At 35.1% G+C, this 18,114-nt stretch overlaps 1 protein-coding gene across 1 annotated transcript in view; it reads left to right on the plus strand.

Annotated features, from left to right (window-relative positions):
• The window catches only part of LOC661974 (serine protease gd), an 83,493-nt gene that overhangs the window by 26,622 nt on the left and 38,757 nt on the right, over nucleotides 1-18,114 (plus strand). The window contains exons 9-11 of the mRNA XM_064358204.1: nucleotides 238-476; nucleotides 529-682; nucleotides 2,663-3,028. Coding sequence (XP_064214274.1) covers nucleotides 238-476; nucleotides 529-682; nucleotides 2,663-3,028 — 759 coding nt within the window. The remainder of the gene's footprint in view (nucleotides 1-237; nucleotides 477-528; nucleotides 683-2,662; nucleotides 3,029-18,114) is intronic.

The raw sequence follows: 18,114 nt of genomic DNA on the forward strand, positions 1-18,114 counted from the left end.
ACACCCTGTATAAGTCCAAAATCTGATTTTTTCCTTTAGTTTTGATGTGTAAACAAGTGACTTCATTTGGCACATCCTCTTGTAAAACCCTCAAGGCTGTGCATTATTTTACGACTTAACCTTGGCAATGATCGGTCGTTAATCCGGAAGACAGATCTCTGATAACTCGCTCCAAATAATCCCACCATGGTTGAAAGTCGTATCAAATCAAGCAGTTCTTGAAAGGACACGGCTAAGACCAGTTGGAAAATCCAGCACAAAATGATTCAATAAACACAATGTTGCCACAGCTGTTCTTAGCCGTGTTTGCTGCGAGTGTCTGCAGTCAGACGATCCCGGAAAATCCGTGTCCGGAATTTTTCACGTACCGACAAGAAAGGGGTGTGTTTTTCGGCGAGATTAATGTTCCGTACGATGGAAGCAAGAATCTCAACTTGGCTGTGAATATTTCCATGGTTGGGCTTTATCAAAATTTGGTAATTTTTTTCGTGTAGTTTTGCTTATTTTAGTGGTATTTTTTTTTTTTAGAAATTGAGACTTGAACTTTTGACTCCTGCTGATCAAATACTTTCGGCACAATATTTGAAGTATAGGGTGAATTTTCCATTTCAAAATGTCGTCCCGAGAATTACGCAGATTGCGTTTAATGGACGGATTTTTTGCTATGGATCCTCAGAGCAAGGTTAGTGTCTAAACTTAATTTTTTCTCAATTACGGCAAAACTATTCAGGAAAGTGGAACTATTTTGATTCAGTCTTATGTAAAATGATCCGGGGAATCGACTGGCGTCGAGAAAATTGCCAAATTCCCGATAGTTTTTTAGTTATAATTTTTTTTATATTTTACCAATTTTTGCATTTGGCTCCAATTTGCTCGAAAACTATTAGTCGGAGAACAATATTTTTTTTTTGAAAAAGATAGATAATTTAAAGAGCTTTCCAACGATTATACACTTCAAGGGATTATCTCTGATAGTTCCGGAACTATTGCTCGACAAAAGCTCCGGGTACCCAAAATCGACAATAACTGCGACGAAAATTGAAAAAATAAAACAACAAAAAATCGAACATTTGGACTTTTTGTGGACTAAAAACAACTTTTGTGGGTTGTTAAGACATAAAGAAGTGCATAAAAATTTGCTGGAGTGAATTTAAAAAAAAATTTTTTTTCATCACTTTGAAGGTAAGGTGTAGGCACAAATTTATTACTCAGGAAATTTGAGCAAAAAATTTGAAAATTTTAAATCTCGTGAAAAGTTGGTATAATACAGAAAAAAAGCCGCTGAATCCAATGGAACAAACCGCGTTGCTCTACGACTTTTAGTTTTCGAGTTATGAATTTTTTTATTGAATAAAATTTTCCACTAAGACAAATGGCTACCCTAAATTTAGGCAAAAAATTTAAAATTTTTAATTCCTGTGAAAAATTGATATAACATGTAAAATGAGCCGTAGAATTCAATGGAACAAACCGCAATGCTCTACGACTTTTAGTTTTTTTCTTATGAATTTTTTTAGTGAAAAACTTTGATCGCCTCTGTAGCCGGAACCGTTGCCCGGAGCGGCTCCGGGTTTGGTCGAAAAAATAGATAAAATTAAGCGCTAGCAGATGGTTTTTTGTTCGTTGCTCTAAGTCTTACAGTTTCCGAGAAAAACGCAAAAAAACGTTTCCATTTTCACTTTTTTTCAATTTTCAACCGCCAATTACGGCGAAACTATTAGAGTTATCGAGAAACGGAAAAATGGAGGATAACCGGAATAAAAAACTCTACAAAATGGCATAGGACTCAAGGCGATATCTCGCAAAAAATTTTTCAATTTTCAAACGCCGATTACGGCCAAACTAAAAGAGTTAAGAGAAATCGCTTTTTTAGATCGGAAAGAGCACATCAAAATCTATAAGATGGAATCGGTTTTATTTGATTTTGAAACACTTTAAAAATTGACCGATTTTAAGGGGGGGGTGTTAACTTTTTTTTAATTTTTTTTATTTTCTCATTTATGGCTAAACTATTCGAAAAAGTGGAACTATTTTGATCCATACCTATGCAAAATGATCCGGGAAATCGATTGGCATCGAGAAAATTGCTAAATTCCGAATAGTTTTTTAGTTATGAATTTTTTGAAATTTTACCAATTTTTGCATTTGTCTCCAATTTGCTCGAAAACTATTAGTCGGAGAACAATAATTTTTTTTTGAGAAAGATAGATAATTTAAAGAGCTTTCCAACGATAATACACTTCATGGGGTTATCTCTCATAGTTCCGGAGCTATTGCTCGACAAAAGTTCCGGGTACCCAAAATTGACCAAAATGGCGACGAAAATTGAAAAAATCAAACATCTAAAAATCGAACATATGGACTTTTTGTGGACTTTTAACAACCTTTGTGGGTTGTTAAGACATAAAGAAGTCCATAGAAATATGCAAAAGTGAGTTTAAAAAAAAATTTTTTTCATCACTTTGAAGATATACAGTAAGTGTATTACTCAGGAAATTTGAGCAAAAAATTTGAAACTTTTAAATCTCGTGAAAAGTTGGTATAATACAGAAAATGAGCCGCTGAATTCACTGGAACAAACCGCATTGCTCTACGACTTTCAGTTTTCGAGTTATGAATTTTTTTAATAAAAAAAAAATTGTAATTTGAAATTTTTTTCCAGTTTCTATGAAAGGTGTGACCAATCTTTGGTCCAACATCGTCTACCGCATCAACCAATACACTTATAACATCCAGAGCGGGTTCAAGGAACCAATCAGCTCCAATAATTTGAACCAATACAATAATGAACCCATGAACAACCCCTTCATCCACCCCACCACTGAAACCACCACCACAACCACCACCACATGTCCCACGATTCAAGACAACTGTGGAATAGCCAACGACATCCAAACCTTGGTTCTAAAGGGTGAAAAGACAATTGAAAATGAATACCCATGGTTGGTTGCTATGTTCCACAGACAAGGGGTTTCCTACGAGTTTCAATGCACGGGGAATTTAATCACAGACCGTCATGTACTCACAGGTACAGTGAAAATGCATTGTAATTTATTTCCGATTATATTATTTAAATATCAGCCAAGGTCACATCGGTGACAATAAACAAAATAATCGACTTATCCTTAGTTTATTTGTCTAAACTTTGAACTGGAAGACTTATCGGATGTGTTTGGTTGTAAACAGAATTTGAGAAAAGTGGGTCATTTTTTCGTCACATTATTAAATTGTTCCAAAACAGTTTTTTTTTATTTTTTCATTTCTTAAATTATTTATTATTATTAACATAAATCTGTAGTCAAGCAAGTAAAACTGTTAGGAAACATAGATCAGACTCATGGAAAATTAAACACAGGAAATGTAATTACTAATTACGCGTAAGTAGCTAATTAAATATACAATCAAGTTTTATTTTTAAACATACCTTAACGGCAAAAAATGTTTAATTATAATACGAAACAAGTTTCGTTTCGATTAAGATATTTGAACCTGTTTTATCAACCGATTTTTAAATAATTGGAACAGGAATGTTATGTAAAGAGATTAAATTTATTTTTTTAGTTGAAACTCTATTTTTGGCGATATCGTCTGAACGGTTAGTCGTAGCGACTTGATTCTTGCAAATTTGGATTCCGCCGGTCATTCTACGTTAGAAACACTTAATTCTAAGGACATAAGTCTGAATAGAAGGAAAATAATGAAGATTATTTGGTTTAGATAAATTTTGACGAGGTTAAATTTTTGCCGATATCTTCCGAACGGTTAGTCGTAGCGACTTGATTCTTGCAAATTTGGATTCCGCCGGTCATTCTACGTTAGAAACACTCAATTCTAAGGACATAAGCCAGAATAGAAGGAAAATAATGAAGATTATTTGGTTTTAATAAATTTTGACGAGGTTAAATTTTTGCCGATATCTTCCGAACGGTTAGTCGTAGCGACTTGATTCTTGCAAATTTGGATTCCGCCGGTCATTCTACGTTAGAAACACTCAATTCTAAGGACATAAGCCTGAATAGAAGGAAAATAATGAAGATTATTTGGTTTTAATAAATTTTGACGAGGTTAAATTTTTGCCGATATCTTCCGAACGGTTAGTCGTAGCGACTTGATTCTTGCAAATTTGGATTCCGCCGGTCGTTCTACGTTAGAAACACTCAATTCTAAGGACATAAGCCAGAATAGAAGGAAAATAATGAAGATTATTTGGTTTTAATAAATTTTGACGAGGTTAAATTTTTGCCGATATCTTCCGAACGGTTAGTCGTAGCGACTTGATTCTTGCAAATTTGGATTCCGCCGGTCATTCTACGTTAGAAACACTCAATTCTAAGGACATAAGCCTGAATAGAAGGAAAATAATGAAGATTATTTGGTTTTAATAAATTTTGACGAGGTTAAATTTTTGCCGATATCTTCCGAACGGTTAGTCGTAGCGACTTGATTCTTGCAAATTTGGATTCCGCCGGTCATTCTACGTTAGAAACACTCAATTCTAAGGACATAAGCCTGAATAGAAGGAAAATAATGAAGATTATTTGGTTTTAATAAATTTTGACGAGGTTAAATTTTTGCCGATATCTTCCGAACGGTTAGTCGTAGCGACTTGATTCTTGCAAATTTGGATTCCGCCGGTCGTTCTACGTTAGAAACACTCAATTCTAAGGACATAAGCCTGAATAGAAGGAAAATAATGAAGATTATTTGGTTTTAATAAATTTTGACAAGGTTAAATTTTTGCCGATATCTTCCGAACGGTTAGTCGTAGCGACTTGATTCTTGCAAATTTGGATTCCGCCGGTCATTCTACGTTAGAAACACTCAATTCTAAGGACATAAGCCTGAATAGAAGGAAAATAATGAAGATTATTTGGTTTCAATAAATTTTGACGAGGCTAAATTTTTGCCGATATTTTCCGAACGGTTAGTCGTAGCGACTTGATTCTTGCAAATTTGGATTCCGCCGGTCATTCTACGTTAGAAACACTCAATTCTAAGGACATAAGCCTGAATAGAAGGAAAATAATGAAGATTATTTGGTTTTAATAAATTTTGACAAGGTTAAATTTTTGCCGATATCTTCCGAACTGTTAGTCGTAGCGACTTGATTCTTGCAAATTTGGATTCCGCCGGTCGTTCTACGTTAGAAACACTTAATTCTAAGGACATAAGCCTGAATAGAAGGAAAATAATGAAGATTATTTGGTTTTAATAAATTTTGACGAGGTTAAATTTTTGCCGATATCTTCCGAACGGTTAGTCGTAGCGACTTGATTCTTGCAAATTTGGATTCCGCCGGTCATTCTACGTTAGAAACACTCAATTCTAAGGACATAAGCCTGAATAGAAGGAAAATAATGAAGATTATTTGGTTTTAATAAATTTTGACGAGGTTAAATTTTTGCCGATATCTTCCGAACGGTTAGTCGTAGCGACTTGATTCTTGCAAATTTGGATTCCGCCGGTCATTCTACGTTAGAAACACTCAATTCTAAGGACATAAGCCAGAATAGAAGGAAAATAATGAAGATTATTTGGTTTTAATAAATTTTGACGAGGTTAAATTTTTGCCGATATCTTCCGAACGGTTAGTCGTAGCGACTTGATTCTTGCAAATTTGGATTCCGCCGGTCATTCTACGTTAGAAACACTCAATTCTAAGGACATAAGCCTGAATAGAAGGAAAATAATAAACATTATTTGGTTTCAATAAATTTTGACGAGGCTAAATTTTTGCCGATATTTTCCGAACGGTTAGTCGTAGCGACTTGATTCTTGCAAATTTGGATTCCGCCGGTCATTCTACGTTAGAAACACTCAATTCTAAGGACATAAGCCTGAATAGAAGGAAAATAATGAAGATTATTTGGTTTCAATAAATTTTGACGAGGCTAAATTTTTGCCGATATCTTCCGAACGGTTAGTCGTAGCGACTTGATTCTTGCAAATTTGGATTCCGCCGGTCGTTCTACGTTAGAAACACTCAATTCTAAGGACATAAGCCTGAATAGAAGGAAAATAATGAAGATTATTTGGTTTCAATAAATTTTGACGAGGCTAAATTTTTGCCGATATTTTCCGAACGGTTAGTCGTAGCGACTTGATTCTTGCAAATTTGGATTCCGCCGGTCATTCTACGTTAGAAACACTCAATTCTAAGGACATAAGCCTGAATAGAAGGAAAATAATGAAGATTATTTGGTTTTAATAAATTTTGACAAGGTTAAATTTTTGCCGATATCTTCCGAACGGTTAGTCGTTGCGACTTGATTCTTGCAAATTTGGATTCCGCCGGACATTCTACGTTAGAAACACTCAATTCTAAGGACATAAGCCTGAATAGAAGGAAAATAATGAAGATTATTTGGTTTTAATAAATTTTGACAAGGTTAAATTTTTGCCGATATCTTCCGAACGGTTAGTCGTAGCGACTTGATTCTTGCAAATTTGGATTCCGCCGGTCATTCTACGTTAAAAACACTCAATTCTAAGAACATAAGCCTGAATAGAAGGAAAATAATGAAGATTATTTGGTTTCAATAAATTTTGACGAGGCTAAATTTTTGCCGATATCTTCCGAACGGTTAGTCGTAGCGACTTGATTCTTGCAAATTTGGATTCCGCCGGTCATTCTACGTTAGAAACACTCAATTCTAAGGACATAAGCCTGAATAGAAGGAAAATAATGAAGATTATTTGGTTTTAATAAATTTTGACAAGGTTAAATTTTTGCCGATATCTTCCGAACGGTTAGTCGTAGCGACTTGATTCTTGCAAATTTGGATTCCGCCGGACATTCTACGTTAGAAACACTCAATTCTAAGGACATAAGCCTGAATAGAAGGAAAATAATGAAGATTATTTGGTTTTAATAAATTTTGACAAGGTTAAATTTTTGCCGATATCTTCCGAACGGTTAGTCGTAGCGACTTGATTCTTGCAAATTTGGATTCCGCCGGGCATTCTACGTTAGAAACACTCAATTCTAAGGACATAAGCCTGAATAGAAGGAAAATAATGAAGATTATTTGGTTTTAATAAATTTTGACGAGGTTAAATTTTTGCCGATATCTTCCGAACGGTTAGTCGTAGCGACTTGATTCTTGCAAATTTGGATTCCGCCGGTCATTCTACGTTAGAAACACTCAATTCTAAGGACATAAGCCTGAATAGAAGGAAAATAATGAAGATTATTTGGTTTTAATAAATTTTGACGAGGTTAAATTTTTGCCGATATCTTCCGAACGGTTAGTCGTAGCGACTTGATTCTTGCAAATTTGGATTCCGCCGGTCATTCTACGTTAGAAACACTCAATTCTAAGGACATAAGCCAGAATAGAAGGAAAATAATGAAGATTATTTGGTTTTAATAAATTTTGACGAGGTTAAATTTTTGCCGATATCTTCCGAACGGTTAGTCGTAGCGACTTGATTCTTGCAAATTTGGATTCCGCCGGTCATTCTACGTTAGAAACACTCAATTCTAAGGACATAAGCCTGAATAGAAGGAAAATAATGAAGATTATTTGGTTTTAATAAATTTTGACGAGGTTAAATTTTTGCCGATATCTTCCGAACGGTTAGTCGTAGCGACTTGATTCTTGCAAATTTGGATTCCGCCGGTCATTCTACGTTAGAAACACTCAATTCTAAGGACATAAGCCAGAATAGAAGGAAAATAATGAAGATTATTTGGTTTTAATAAATTTTGACGAGGTTAAATTTTTGCCGATATCTTCCGAACGGTTAGTCGTAGCGACTTGATTCTTGCAAATTTGGATTCCGCCGGTCATTCTACGTTAGAAACACTCAATTCTAAGGACATAAGCCAGAATAGAAGGAAAATAATGAAGATTATTTGGTTTTAATAAATTTTGACGAGGTTAAATTTTTGCCGATATCTTCCGAACGGTTAGTCGTAGCGACTTGATTCTTGCAAATTTGGATTCCGCCGGTCATTCTACGTTAGAAACACTCAATTCTAAGGACATAAGCCTGAATAGAAGGAAAATAATGAAGATTATTTGGTTTTAATAAATTTTGACGAGGTTAAATTTTTGCCGATATCTTCCGAACGGTTAGTCGTAGCGACTTGATTCTTGCAAATTTGGATTCCGCCGGTCATTCTACGTTAGAAACACTCAATTCTAAGGACACAAGCCTGAATAGAAGGAAAATAATGAAGATTATTTGGTTTCAATAAATTTTGACGAGGCTAAATTTTTGCCGATATTTTCCGAACGGTTAGCCGTAGCGACTTGATTCTTGCAAATTTGGATTCCGCCGGTCATTCTACGTTAGAAACACTCAATTCTAAGGACATAAGCCTGAATAGAAGGAAAATAATGAAGATTATTTGGTTTCAATAAATTTTGACGAGGCTAAATTTTTGCCGATATTTTCCGAACGGTTAGTCGTAGCGACTTGATTCTTGCAAATTTGGATTCCGCCGGTCATTCTACGTTAGAAACACTCAATTCTAAGGACACAAGCCTGAATAGAAGGAAAATAATGAAGATTATTTGGTTTCAATAAATTTTGACGAGGCTAAATTTTTGCCGATATTTTCCGAACGGTTAGTCGTAGCGACTTGATTCTTGCAAATTTGGATTCCGCCGGTCATTCTACGTTAGAAACACTCAATTCTAAGGACACAAGCCTGAATAGAAGGAAAATAATGAAGATTATTTGGTTTCAATAAATTTTGACGAGGCTAAATTTTTGCCGATATTTTCCGAACGGTTAGTCGTAGCGACTTGATTCTTGCAAATTTGGATTCCGCCGGTCATTCTACGTTAGAAACACTCAATTCTAAGGACATAAGCCTGAATAGAAGGAAAATAATAAACATTATTTGGTTTCAATAAATTTTGACGAGGCTAAATTTTTGCCGATATTTTCCGAACGGTTAGTCGTAGCGACTTGATTCTTGCAAATTTGGATTCCGCCGGTCATTCTACGTTAGAAACACTCAATTCTAAGGACATAAGCCTGAATAGAAGGAAAATAATAAACATTATTTGGTTTCAATAAATTTTGACGAGGCTAAATTTTTGCCGATATTTTCCGAACGGTTAGTCGTAGCGACTTGATTCTTGCAAATTTGGATTCCGCCGGTCATTCTACGTTAGAAACACTCAATTCTAAGGACATAAGCCTGAATAGAAGGAAAATAATGAAGATTATTTGGTTTCAATAAATTTTGACGAGGCTAAATTTTTGCCGATATCTTCCGAACGGTTAGTCGTAGCGACTTGATTCTTGCAAATTTGGATTCCGCCGGTCGTTCTACGTTAGAAACACTCAATTCTAAGGACACAAGCCTGAATAGAAGGAAAATAATGAAGATTATTTGGTTTCAATAAATTTTGACGAGGCTAAATTTTTGCCGATATTTTCCGAACGGTTAGTCGTAGCGACTTGATTCTTGCAAATTTGGATTCCGCCGGTCATTCTACGTTAGAAACACTCAATTCTAAGGACATAAGCCTGAATAGAAGGAAAATAATGAAGATTATTTGGTTTTAATAAATTTTGACAAGGTTAAATTTTTGCCGATATCTTCCGAACTGTTAGTCGTAGCGACTTGATTCTTGCAAATTTGGATTCCGCCGGTCATTCTACGTTAGAAACACTCAATTCTAAGGACATAAGCCAGAATAGAAGGAAAATAATGAAGATTATTTGGTTTTAATAAATTTTGACGAGGTTAAATTTTTGCCGATATCTTCCGAACGGTTAGTCGTAGCGACTTGATTCTTGCAAATTTGGATTCCGCCGGTCATTCTACGTTAGAAACACTCAATTCTAAGGACATAAGCCAGAATAGAAGGAAAATAATGAAGATTATTTGGTTTTAATAAATTTTGACGAGGTTAAATTTTTGCCGATATCTTCCGAACGGTTAGTCGTAGCGACTTGATTCTTGCAAATTTGGATTCCGCCGGTCATTCTACGTTAGAAACACTCAATTCTAAGGACATAAGCCTGAATAGAAGGAAAATAATGAAGATTATTTGGTTTTAATAAATTTTGACGAGGTTAAATTTTTGCCGATATCTTCCGAACGGTTAGTCGTAGCGACTTGATTCTTGCAAATTTGGATTCCGCCGGTCATTCTACGTTAGAAACACTCAATTCTAAGGACATAAGCCAGAATAGAAGGAAAATAATGAAGATTATTTGGTTTTAATAAATTTTGACGAGGTTAAATTTTTGCCGATATTTTCCGAACGGTTAGTCGTAGCGACTTGATTCTTGCAAATTTGGATTCCGCCGGTCATTCTACGTTAGAAACACTCAATTCTAAGGACATAAGCCTGAATAGAAGGAAAATAATGAAGATTATTTGGTTTTAATAAATTTTGACAAGGTTAAATTTTTGCCGATATCTTCCGAACGGTTAGTCGTTGCGACTTGATTCTTGCAAATTTGGATTCCGCCGGACATTCTACGTTAGAAACACTCAATTCTAAGGACATAAGCCTGAATAGAAGGAAAATAATGAAGATTATTTGGTTTTAATAAATTTTGACAAGGTTAAATTTTTGCCGATATCTTCCGAACGGTTAGTCGTAGCGACTTGATTCTTGCAAATTTGGATTCCGCCGGTCATTCTACGTTAGAAACACTCAATTCTAAGGACATAAGCCAGAATAGAAGGAAAATAATGAAGATTATTTGGTTTTAATAAATTTTGACGAGGTTAAATTTTTGCCGATATTTTCCGAACGGTTAGTCGTAGCGACTTGATTCTTGCAAATTTGGATTCCGCCGGTCATTCTACGTTAGAAACACTCAATTCTAAGGACATAAGCCTGAATAGAAGGAAAATAATGAAGATTATTTGGTTTTAATAAATTTTGACAAGGTTAAATTTTTGCCGATATCTTCCGAACGGTTAGTCGTAGCGACTTGATTCTTGCAAATTTGGATTCCGCCGGTCATTCTACGTTAGAAACACTCAATTCTAAGGACATAAGCCAGAATAGAAGGAAAATAATGAAGATTATTTGGTTTTAATAAATTTTGACAAGGTTAAATTTTTGCCGATATCTTCCGAACGGTTAGTCGTTGCGACTTGATTCTTGCAAATTTGGATTCCGCCGGACATTCTACGTTAGAAACACTCAATTCTAAGGACATAAGCCTGAATAGAAGGAAAATAATGAAGATTATTTGGTTTTAATAAATTTTGACAAGGTTAAATTTTTGCCGATATCTTCCGAACGGTTAGTCGTAGCGACTTGATTCTTGCAAATTTGGATTCCGCCGGTCATTCTACGTTAGAAACACTCAATTCTAAGGACATAAGCCAGAATAGAAGGAAAATAATGAAGATTATTTGGTTTTAATAAATTTTGACGAGGTTAAATTTTTGCCGATATTTTCCGAACGGTTAGTCGTAGCGACTTGATTCTTGCAAATTTGGATTCCGCCGGTCATTCTACGTTAGAAACACTCAATTCTAAGGACATAAGCCAGAATAGAAGGAAAATAATGAAGATTATTTGGTTTTAATAAATTTTGACGAGGTTAAATTTTTGCCGATATTTTCCGAACGGTTAGTCGTAGCGACTTGATTCTTGCAAATTTGGATTCCGCCGGTCATTCTACGTTAGAAACACTCAATTCTAAGGACATAAGCCTGAATAGAAGGAAAATAATGAAGATTATTTGGTTTTAATAAATTTTGACAAGGTTAAATTTTTGCCGATATCTTCCGAACGGTTAGTCGTTGCGACTTGATTCTTGCAAATTTGGATTCCGCCGGACATTCTACGTTAGAAACACTCAATTCTAAGGACATAAGCCTGAATAGAAGGAAAATAATGAAGATTATTTGGTTTTAATAAATTTTGACAAGGTTAAATTTTTGCCGATATCTTCCGAACGGTTAGTCGTAGCGACTTGATTCTTGCAAATTTGGATTCCGCCGGTCATTCTACGTTAGAAACACTCAATTCTAAGGACATAAGCCAGAATAGAAGGAAAATAATGAAGATTATTTGGTTTTAATAAATTTTGACGAGGTTAAATTTTTGCCGATATTTTCCGAACGGTTAGTCGTAGCGACTTGATTCTTGCAAATTTGGATTCCGCCGGTCATTCTACGTTAGAAACACTCAATTCTAAGGACATAAGCCTGAATAGAAGGAAAATAATGAAGATTATTTGGTTTTAATAAATTTTGACAAGGTTAAATTTTTGCCGATATCTTCCGAACGGTTAGTCGTTGCGACTTGATTCTTGCAAATTTGGATTCCGCCGGACATTCTACGTTAGAAACACTCAATTCTAAGGACATAAGCCTGAATAGAAGGAAAATAATGAAGATTATTTGGTTTTAATAAATTTTGACAAGGTTAAATTTTTGCCGATATCTTCCGAACGGTTAGTCGTAGCGACTTGATTCTTGCAAATTTGGATTCCGCCGGTCATTCTACGTTAAAAACACTCAATTCTAAGAACATAAGCCTGAATAGAAGGAAAATAATGAAGATTATTTGGTTTCAATAAATTTTGACGAGGCTAAATTTTTGCCGATATCTTCCGAACGGTTAGTCGTAGCGACTTGATTCTTGCAAATTTGGATTCCGCCGGTCATTCTACGTTAGAAACACTCAATTCTAAGGACATAAGCCTGAATAGAAGGAAAATAATGAAGATTATTTGGTTTTAATAAATTTTGACAAGGTTAAATTTTTGCCGATATCTTCCGAACGGTTAGTCGTAGCGACTTGATTCTTGCAAATTTGGATTCCGCCGGACATTCTACGTTAGAAACACTCAATTCTAAGGACATAAGCCTGAATAGAAGGAAAATAATGAAGATTATTTGGTTTTAATAAATTTTGACAAGGTTAAATTTTTGCCGATATCTTCCGAACGGTTAGTCGTAGCGACTTGATTCTTGCAAATTTGGATTCCGCCGGGCATTCTACGTTAGAAACACTCAATTCTAAGGACATAAGCCTGAATAGAAGGAAAATAATGAAGATTATTTGGTTTTAATAAATTTTGACGAGGTTAAATTTTTGCCGATATCTTCCGAACGGTTAGTCGTAGCGACTTGATTCTTGCAAATTTGGATTCCGCCGGTCATTCTACGTTAGAAACACTCAATTCTAAGGACATAAGCCAGAATAGAAGGAAAATAATGAAGATTATTTGGTTTTAATAAATTTTGACGAGGTTAAATTTTTGCCGATATTTTCCGAACGGTTAGTCGTAGCGACTTGATTCTTGCAAATTTGGATTCCGCCGGTCATTCTACGTTAGAAACACTCAATTCTAAGGACATAAGCCTGAATAGAAGGAAAATAATGAAGATTATTTGGTTTTAATAAATTTTGACAAGGTTAAATTTTTGCCGATATCTTCCGAACGGTTAGTCGTTGCGACTTGATTCTTGCAAATTTGGATTCCGCCGGACATTCTACGTTAGAAACACTCAATTCTAAGGACATAAGCCTGAATAGAAGGAAAATAATGAAGATTATTTGGTTTTAATAAATTTTGACAAGGTTAAATTTTTGCCGATATCTTCCGAACGGTTAGTCGTAGCGACTTGATTCTTGCAAATTTGGATTCCGCCGGTCATTCTACGTTAGAAACACTCAATTCTAAGGACATAAGCCAGAATAGAAGGAAAATAATGAAGATTATTTGGTTTTAATAAATTTTGACGAGGTTAAATTTTTGCCGATATTTTCCGAACGGTTAGTCGTAGCGACTTGATTCTTGCAAATTTGGATTCCGCCGGTCATTCTACGTTAGAAACACTCAATTCTAAGGACATAAGCCTGAATAGAAGGAAAATAATGAAGATTATTTGGTTTTAATAAATTTTGACAAGGTTAAATTTTTGCCGATATCTTCCGAACGGTTAGTCGTAGCGACTTGATTCTTGCAAATTTGGATTCCGCCGGTCATTCTACGTTAAAAACACTCAATTCTAAGAACATAAGCCTGAATAGAAGGAAAATAATGAAGATTATTTGGTTTCAATAAATTTTGACGAGGCTAAATTTTTGCCGATATCTTCCGAACGGTTAGTCGTAGCGACTTGATTCTTGCAAATTTGGATTCCGCCGGTCATTCTACGTTAGAAACACTCAATTCTAAGGACATAAGCCTGAATAGAAGGAAAATAATGAAGATTATTTGGTTTTAATAAATTTTGACAAGGTTAAATTTTTGCCGATATCTTCCGAACGGTTAGTCGTAGCGACTTGATTCTTGCAAATTTGGATTCCGCCGGACATTCTACGTTAGAAACACTCAATTCTAAGGACATAAGCCTGAATAGAAGGAAAATAATGAAGATTATTTGGTTTTAATAAATTTTGACAAGGTTAAATTTTTGCCGATATCTTCCGAACGGTTAGTCGTAGCGACTTGATTCTTGCAAATTTGGATTCCGCCGGGCATTCTACGTTAGAAACACTCAATTCTAAGGACATAAGCCTGAATAGAAGGAAAATAATGAAGATTATTTGGTTTTAATAAATTTTGACGAGGTTAAATTTTTGCCGATATCTTCCGAACGGTTAGTCGTAGCGACTTGATTCTTGCAAATTTGGATTCCGCCGGTCATTCTACGTTAGAAACACTCAATTCTAAGGACATAAGCCTGAATAGAAGGAAAATAATGAAGATTATTTGGTTTTAATAAATTTTGACGAGGTTAAATTTTTGCCGATATCTTCCGAACGGTTAGTCGTAGCGACTTGATTCTTGCAAATTTGGATTCCGCCGGTCATTCTACGTTAGAAACACTCAATTCTAAGGACATAAGCCTGAATAGAAGGAAAATAATGAAGATTATTTGGTTTTAATAAATTTTGACGAGGTTAAATTTTTGCCGATATCTTCCGAACGGTTAGTCGTAGCGACTTGATTCTTGCAAATTTGGATTCCGCCGGTCATTCTACGTTAGAAACACTCAATTCTAAGGACATAAGCCTGAATAGAAGGAAAATAATGAAGATTATTTGGTTTTAATAAATTTTGACGAGGTTAAATTTTTGCCGATATCTTCCGAACGGTTAGTCGTAGCGACTTGATTCTTGCAAATTTGGATTCCGCCGGTCATTCTACGTTAGAAACACTCAATTCTAAGGACATAAGCCTGAATAGAAGGAAAATAATGAAGATTATTTGGTTTTAATAAATTTTGACAAGGTTAAATTTTTGCCGATATCTTCCGAACGGTTAGTCGTAGCGACTTGATTCTTGCAAATTTGGATTCCGCCGGTCATTCTACGTTAGAAACACTCAATTCTAAGGACATAAGCCTGAATAGAAGGAAAATAATGAAGATTATTTGGTTTTAATAAATTTTGACGAGGTTAAATTTTTGCCGATATTTTCCGAACGGTTAGTCGTAGCGACTTGATTCTTGCAAATTTGGATTCCGCCGGTCATTCTACGTTAGAAACACTCAATTCTAAGGACATAAGCCTGAATAGAAGGAAAATAATGAAGATTATTTGGTTTTAATAAATTTTGACAAGGTTAAATTTTTGCCGATATCTTCCGAACGGTTAGTCGTTGCGACTTGATTCTTGCAAATTTGGATTCCGCCGGACATTCTACGTTAGAAACACTCAATTCTAAGGACATAAGCCAGAATAGAAGGAAAATAATGAAGATTATTTGGTTTTAATAAATTTTGACGAGGTTAAATTTTTGCCGATATTTTCCGAACGGTTAGTCGTAGCGACTTGATTCTTGCAAATTTGGATTCCGCCGGTCATTCTACGTTAGAAACACTCAATTCTAAGGACATAAGCCTGAATAGAAGGAAAATAATGAAGATTATTTGGTTTTAATAAATTTTGACAAGGTTAAATTTTTGCCGATATCTTCCGAACGGTTAGTCGTTGCGACTTGATTCTTGCAAATTTGGATTCCGCCGGTCATTCTACGTTAGAAACACTCAATTCTAAGGACATAAGCCTGAATAGAAGGAAAATAATGAAGATTATTTGGTTTTAATAAATTTTGACGAGGTTAAATTTTTGCCGATATTTTCCGAACGGTTAGTCGTAGCGACTTGATTCTTGCAAATTTGGATTCCGCCGGTCATTCTACGTTAAAAACACTCAATTCTAAGAACATAAGCCTGAATAGAAGGAAAATAATGAAGATTATTTGGTTTCAATAAATTTTGACGAGGCTAAATTTTTGCCGATATCTTCCGAACGGTTAGTCGTAGCGACTTGATTCTTGCAAATTTGGATTCCGCCGGTCATTCTACGTTAGAAACACTCAATTCTAAGGACATAAGCCTGAATAGAAGGAAAATAATGAAGATTATTTGGTTTTAATAAATTTTGACAAGGTTAAATTTTTGCCGATATCTTCCGAACGGTTAGTCGTAGCGACTTGATTCTTGCAAATTTGGATTCCGCCGGTCATTCTACGTTAGAAACACTCAATTCTAAGGACATAAGCCTGAATAGAAGGAAAATAATGAAGATTATTTGGTTTTAATAAATTTTGACAAGGTTAAATTTTTGCCGATATCTTCCGAACGGTTAGTCGTAGCGACTTGATTCTTGCAAATTTGGATTTCGCCGGACATTCTACGTTAGAAACACTCAATTCTAAGGACATAAGCCTGAATAGAAGGAAAATAATGAAGATTATTTGGTTTTAATAAATTTTGACGAGGTTAAATTTTTGCCGATATCTTCCGAACGGTTAGTCGTAGCGACTTGATTCTTGCAAATTTGGATTCCGCCGGTCATTCTACGTTAGAAACACTCAATTCTAAGGACATAAGCCTGAATAGAAGGAAAATAATGAAGATTATTTGGTTTTAATAAATTTTGACGAGGTTAAATTTTTGCCGATATCTTCCGAACGGTTAGTCGTAGCGACTTGATTCTTGCAAATTTGGATTCCGCCGGTCATTCTACGTTAGAAACACTCAACTCTAAGGACATAAGCCAGAATAGAAGGAAAATAATGAAGATTATTTGGTTTTAATAAATTTTGACGAGGTTAAATTTTTGCCGATATCTTCCGAACGGTTAGTCGTAGCGACTTGATTCTTGCAAATTTGGATTCCGCCGGTCATTCTACGTTAGAAACACTCAATTCTAAGGACATAAGCCTGAATAGAAGGAAAATAATGAAGATTATTTGGTTTTAATAAATTTTGACAAGGTTAAATTTTTGCCGATATCTTCCGAACGGTTAGTCGTAGCGACTTGATTCTTGCAAATTTGGATTCCGCCGGTCATTCTACGTTAGAAACACTCAATTCTAAGGACATAAGCCTGAATAGAAGGAAAATAATGAAGATTATTTGGTTTTAATAAATTTTGACAAGGTTAAATTTTTGCCGATATCTTCCGAACGGTTAGTCGTAGCGACTTGATTCTTGCAAATTTGGATTCCGCCGGACATTCTACGTTAGAAACACTCAATTCTAAGGACATAAGCCTGAATAGAAGGAAAATAATGAAGATTATTTGGTTTTAATAAATTTTGACAAGGTTAAATTTTTGCCGATATCTTCCGAACGGTTAGTCGTAGCGACTTGATTCTTGCAAATTTGGATTCCGCCGGTCATTCTACGTTAGAAACACTCAATTCTAAGGACATAAGCCTGAATAGAAGGAAAATAATGAAGATTATTTGGTTTTAATAAATTTTGACAAGGTTAAATTTTTGCCGATATCTTCCGAACGGTTAGTCGTAGCGACTTGATTCTTGCAAATTTGGATTCCGCCGGTCATTCTACGTTAGAAACACTCAATTCTAAGGACATAAGCCTGAATAGAAGGAAAATAATGAAGATTATTTGGTTTTAATAAATTTTGACAAGGTTAAATTTTTGCCGATATCTTCCGAACGGTTAGTCGTAGCGACTTGATTCTTGCAAATTTGGATTCCGCCGGTCATTCTACGTTAGAAACACTCAATTCTAAGGACATAAGCCTGAATAGAAGGAAAATAATGAAGATTATTTGGTTTTAATAAATTTTGACAAGGTTAAATTTTTGCCGATATCTTCCGAACGGTTAGTCGTAGCGACTTGATTCTTGCAAATTTGGATTCCGCCGGACATTCTACGTTAGAAACACTCAATTCTAAGGA

This window comes from Tribolium castaneum, chromosome 8 (assembly GCF_031307605.1).
Source record: "Tribolium castaneum strain GA2 chromosome 8, icTriCast1.1, whole genome shotgun sequence".
In the NCBI taxonomy this organism is placed as follows: domain Eukaryota; kingdom Metazoa; phylum Arthropoda; class Insecta; order Coleoptera; family Tenebrionidae; genus Tribolium; species Tribolium castaneum.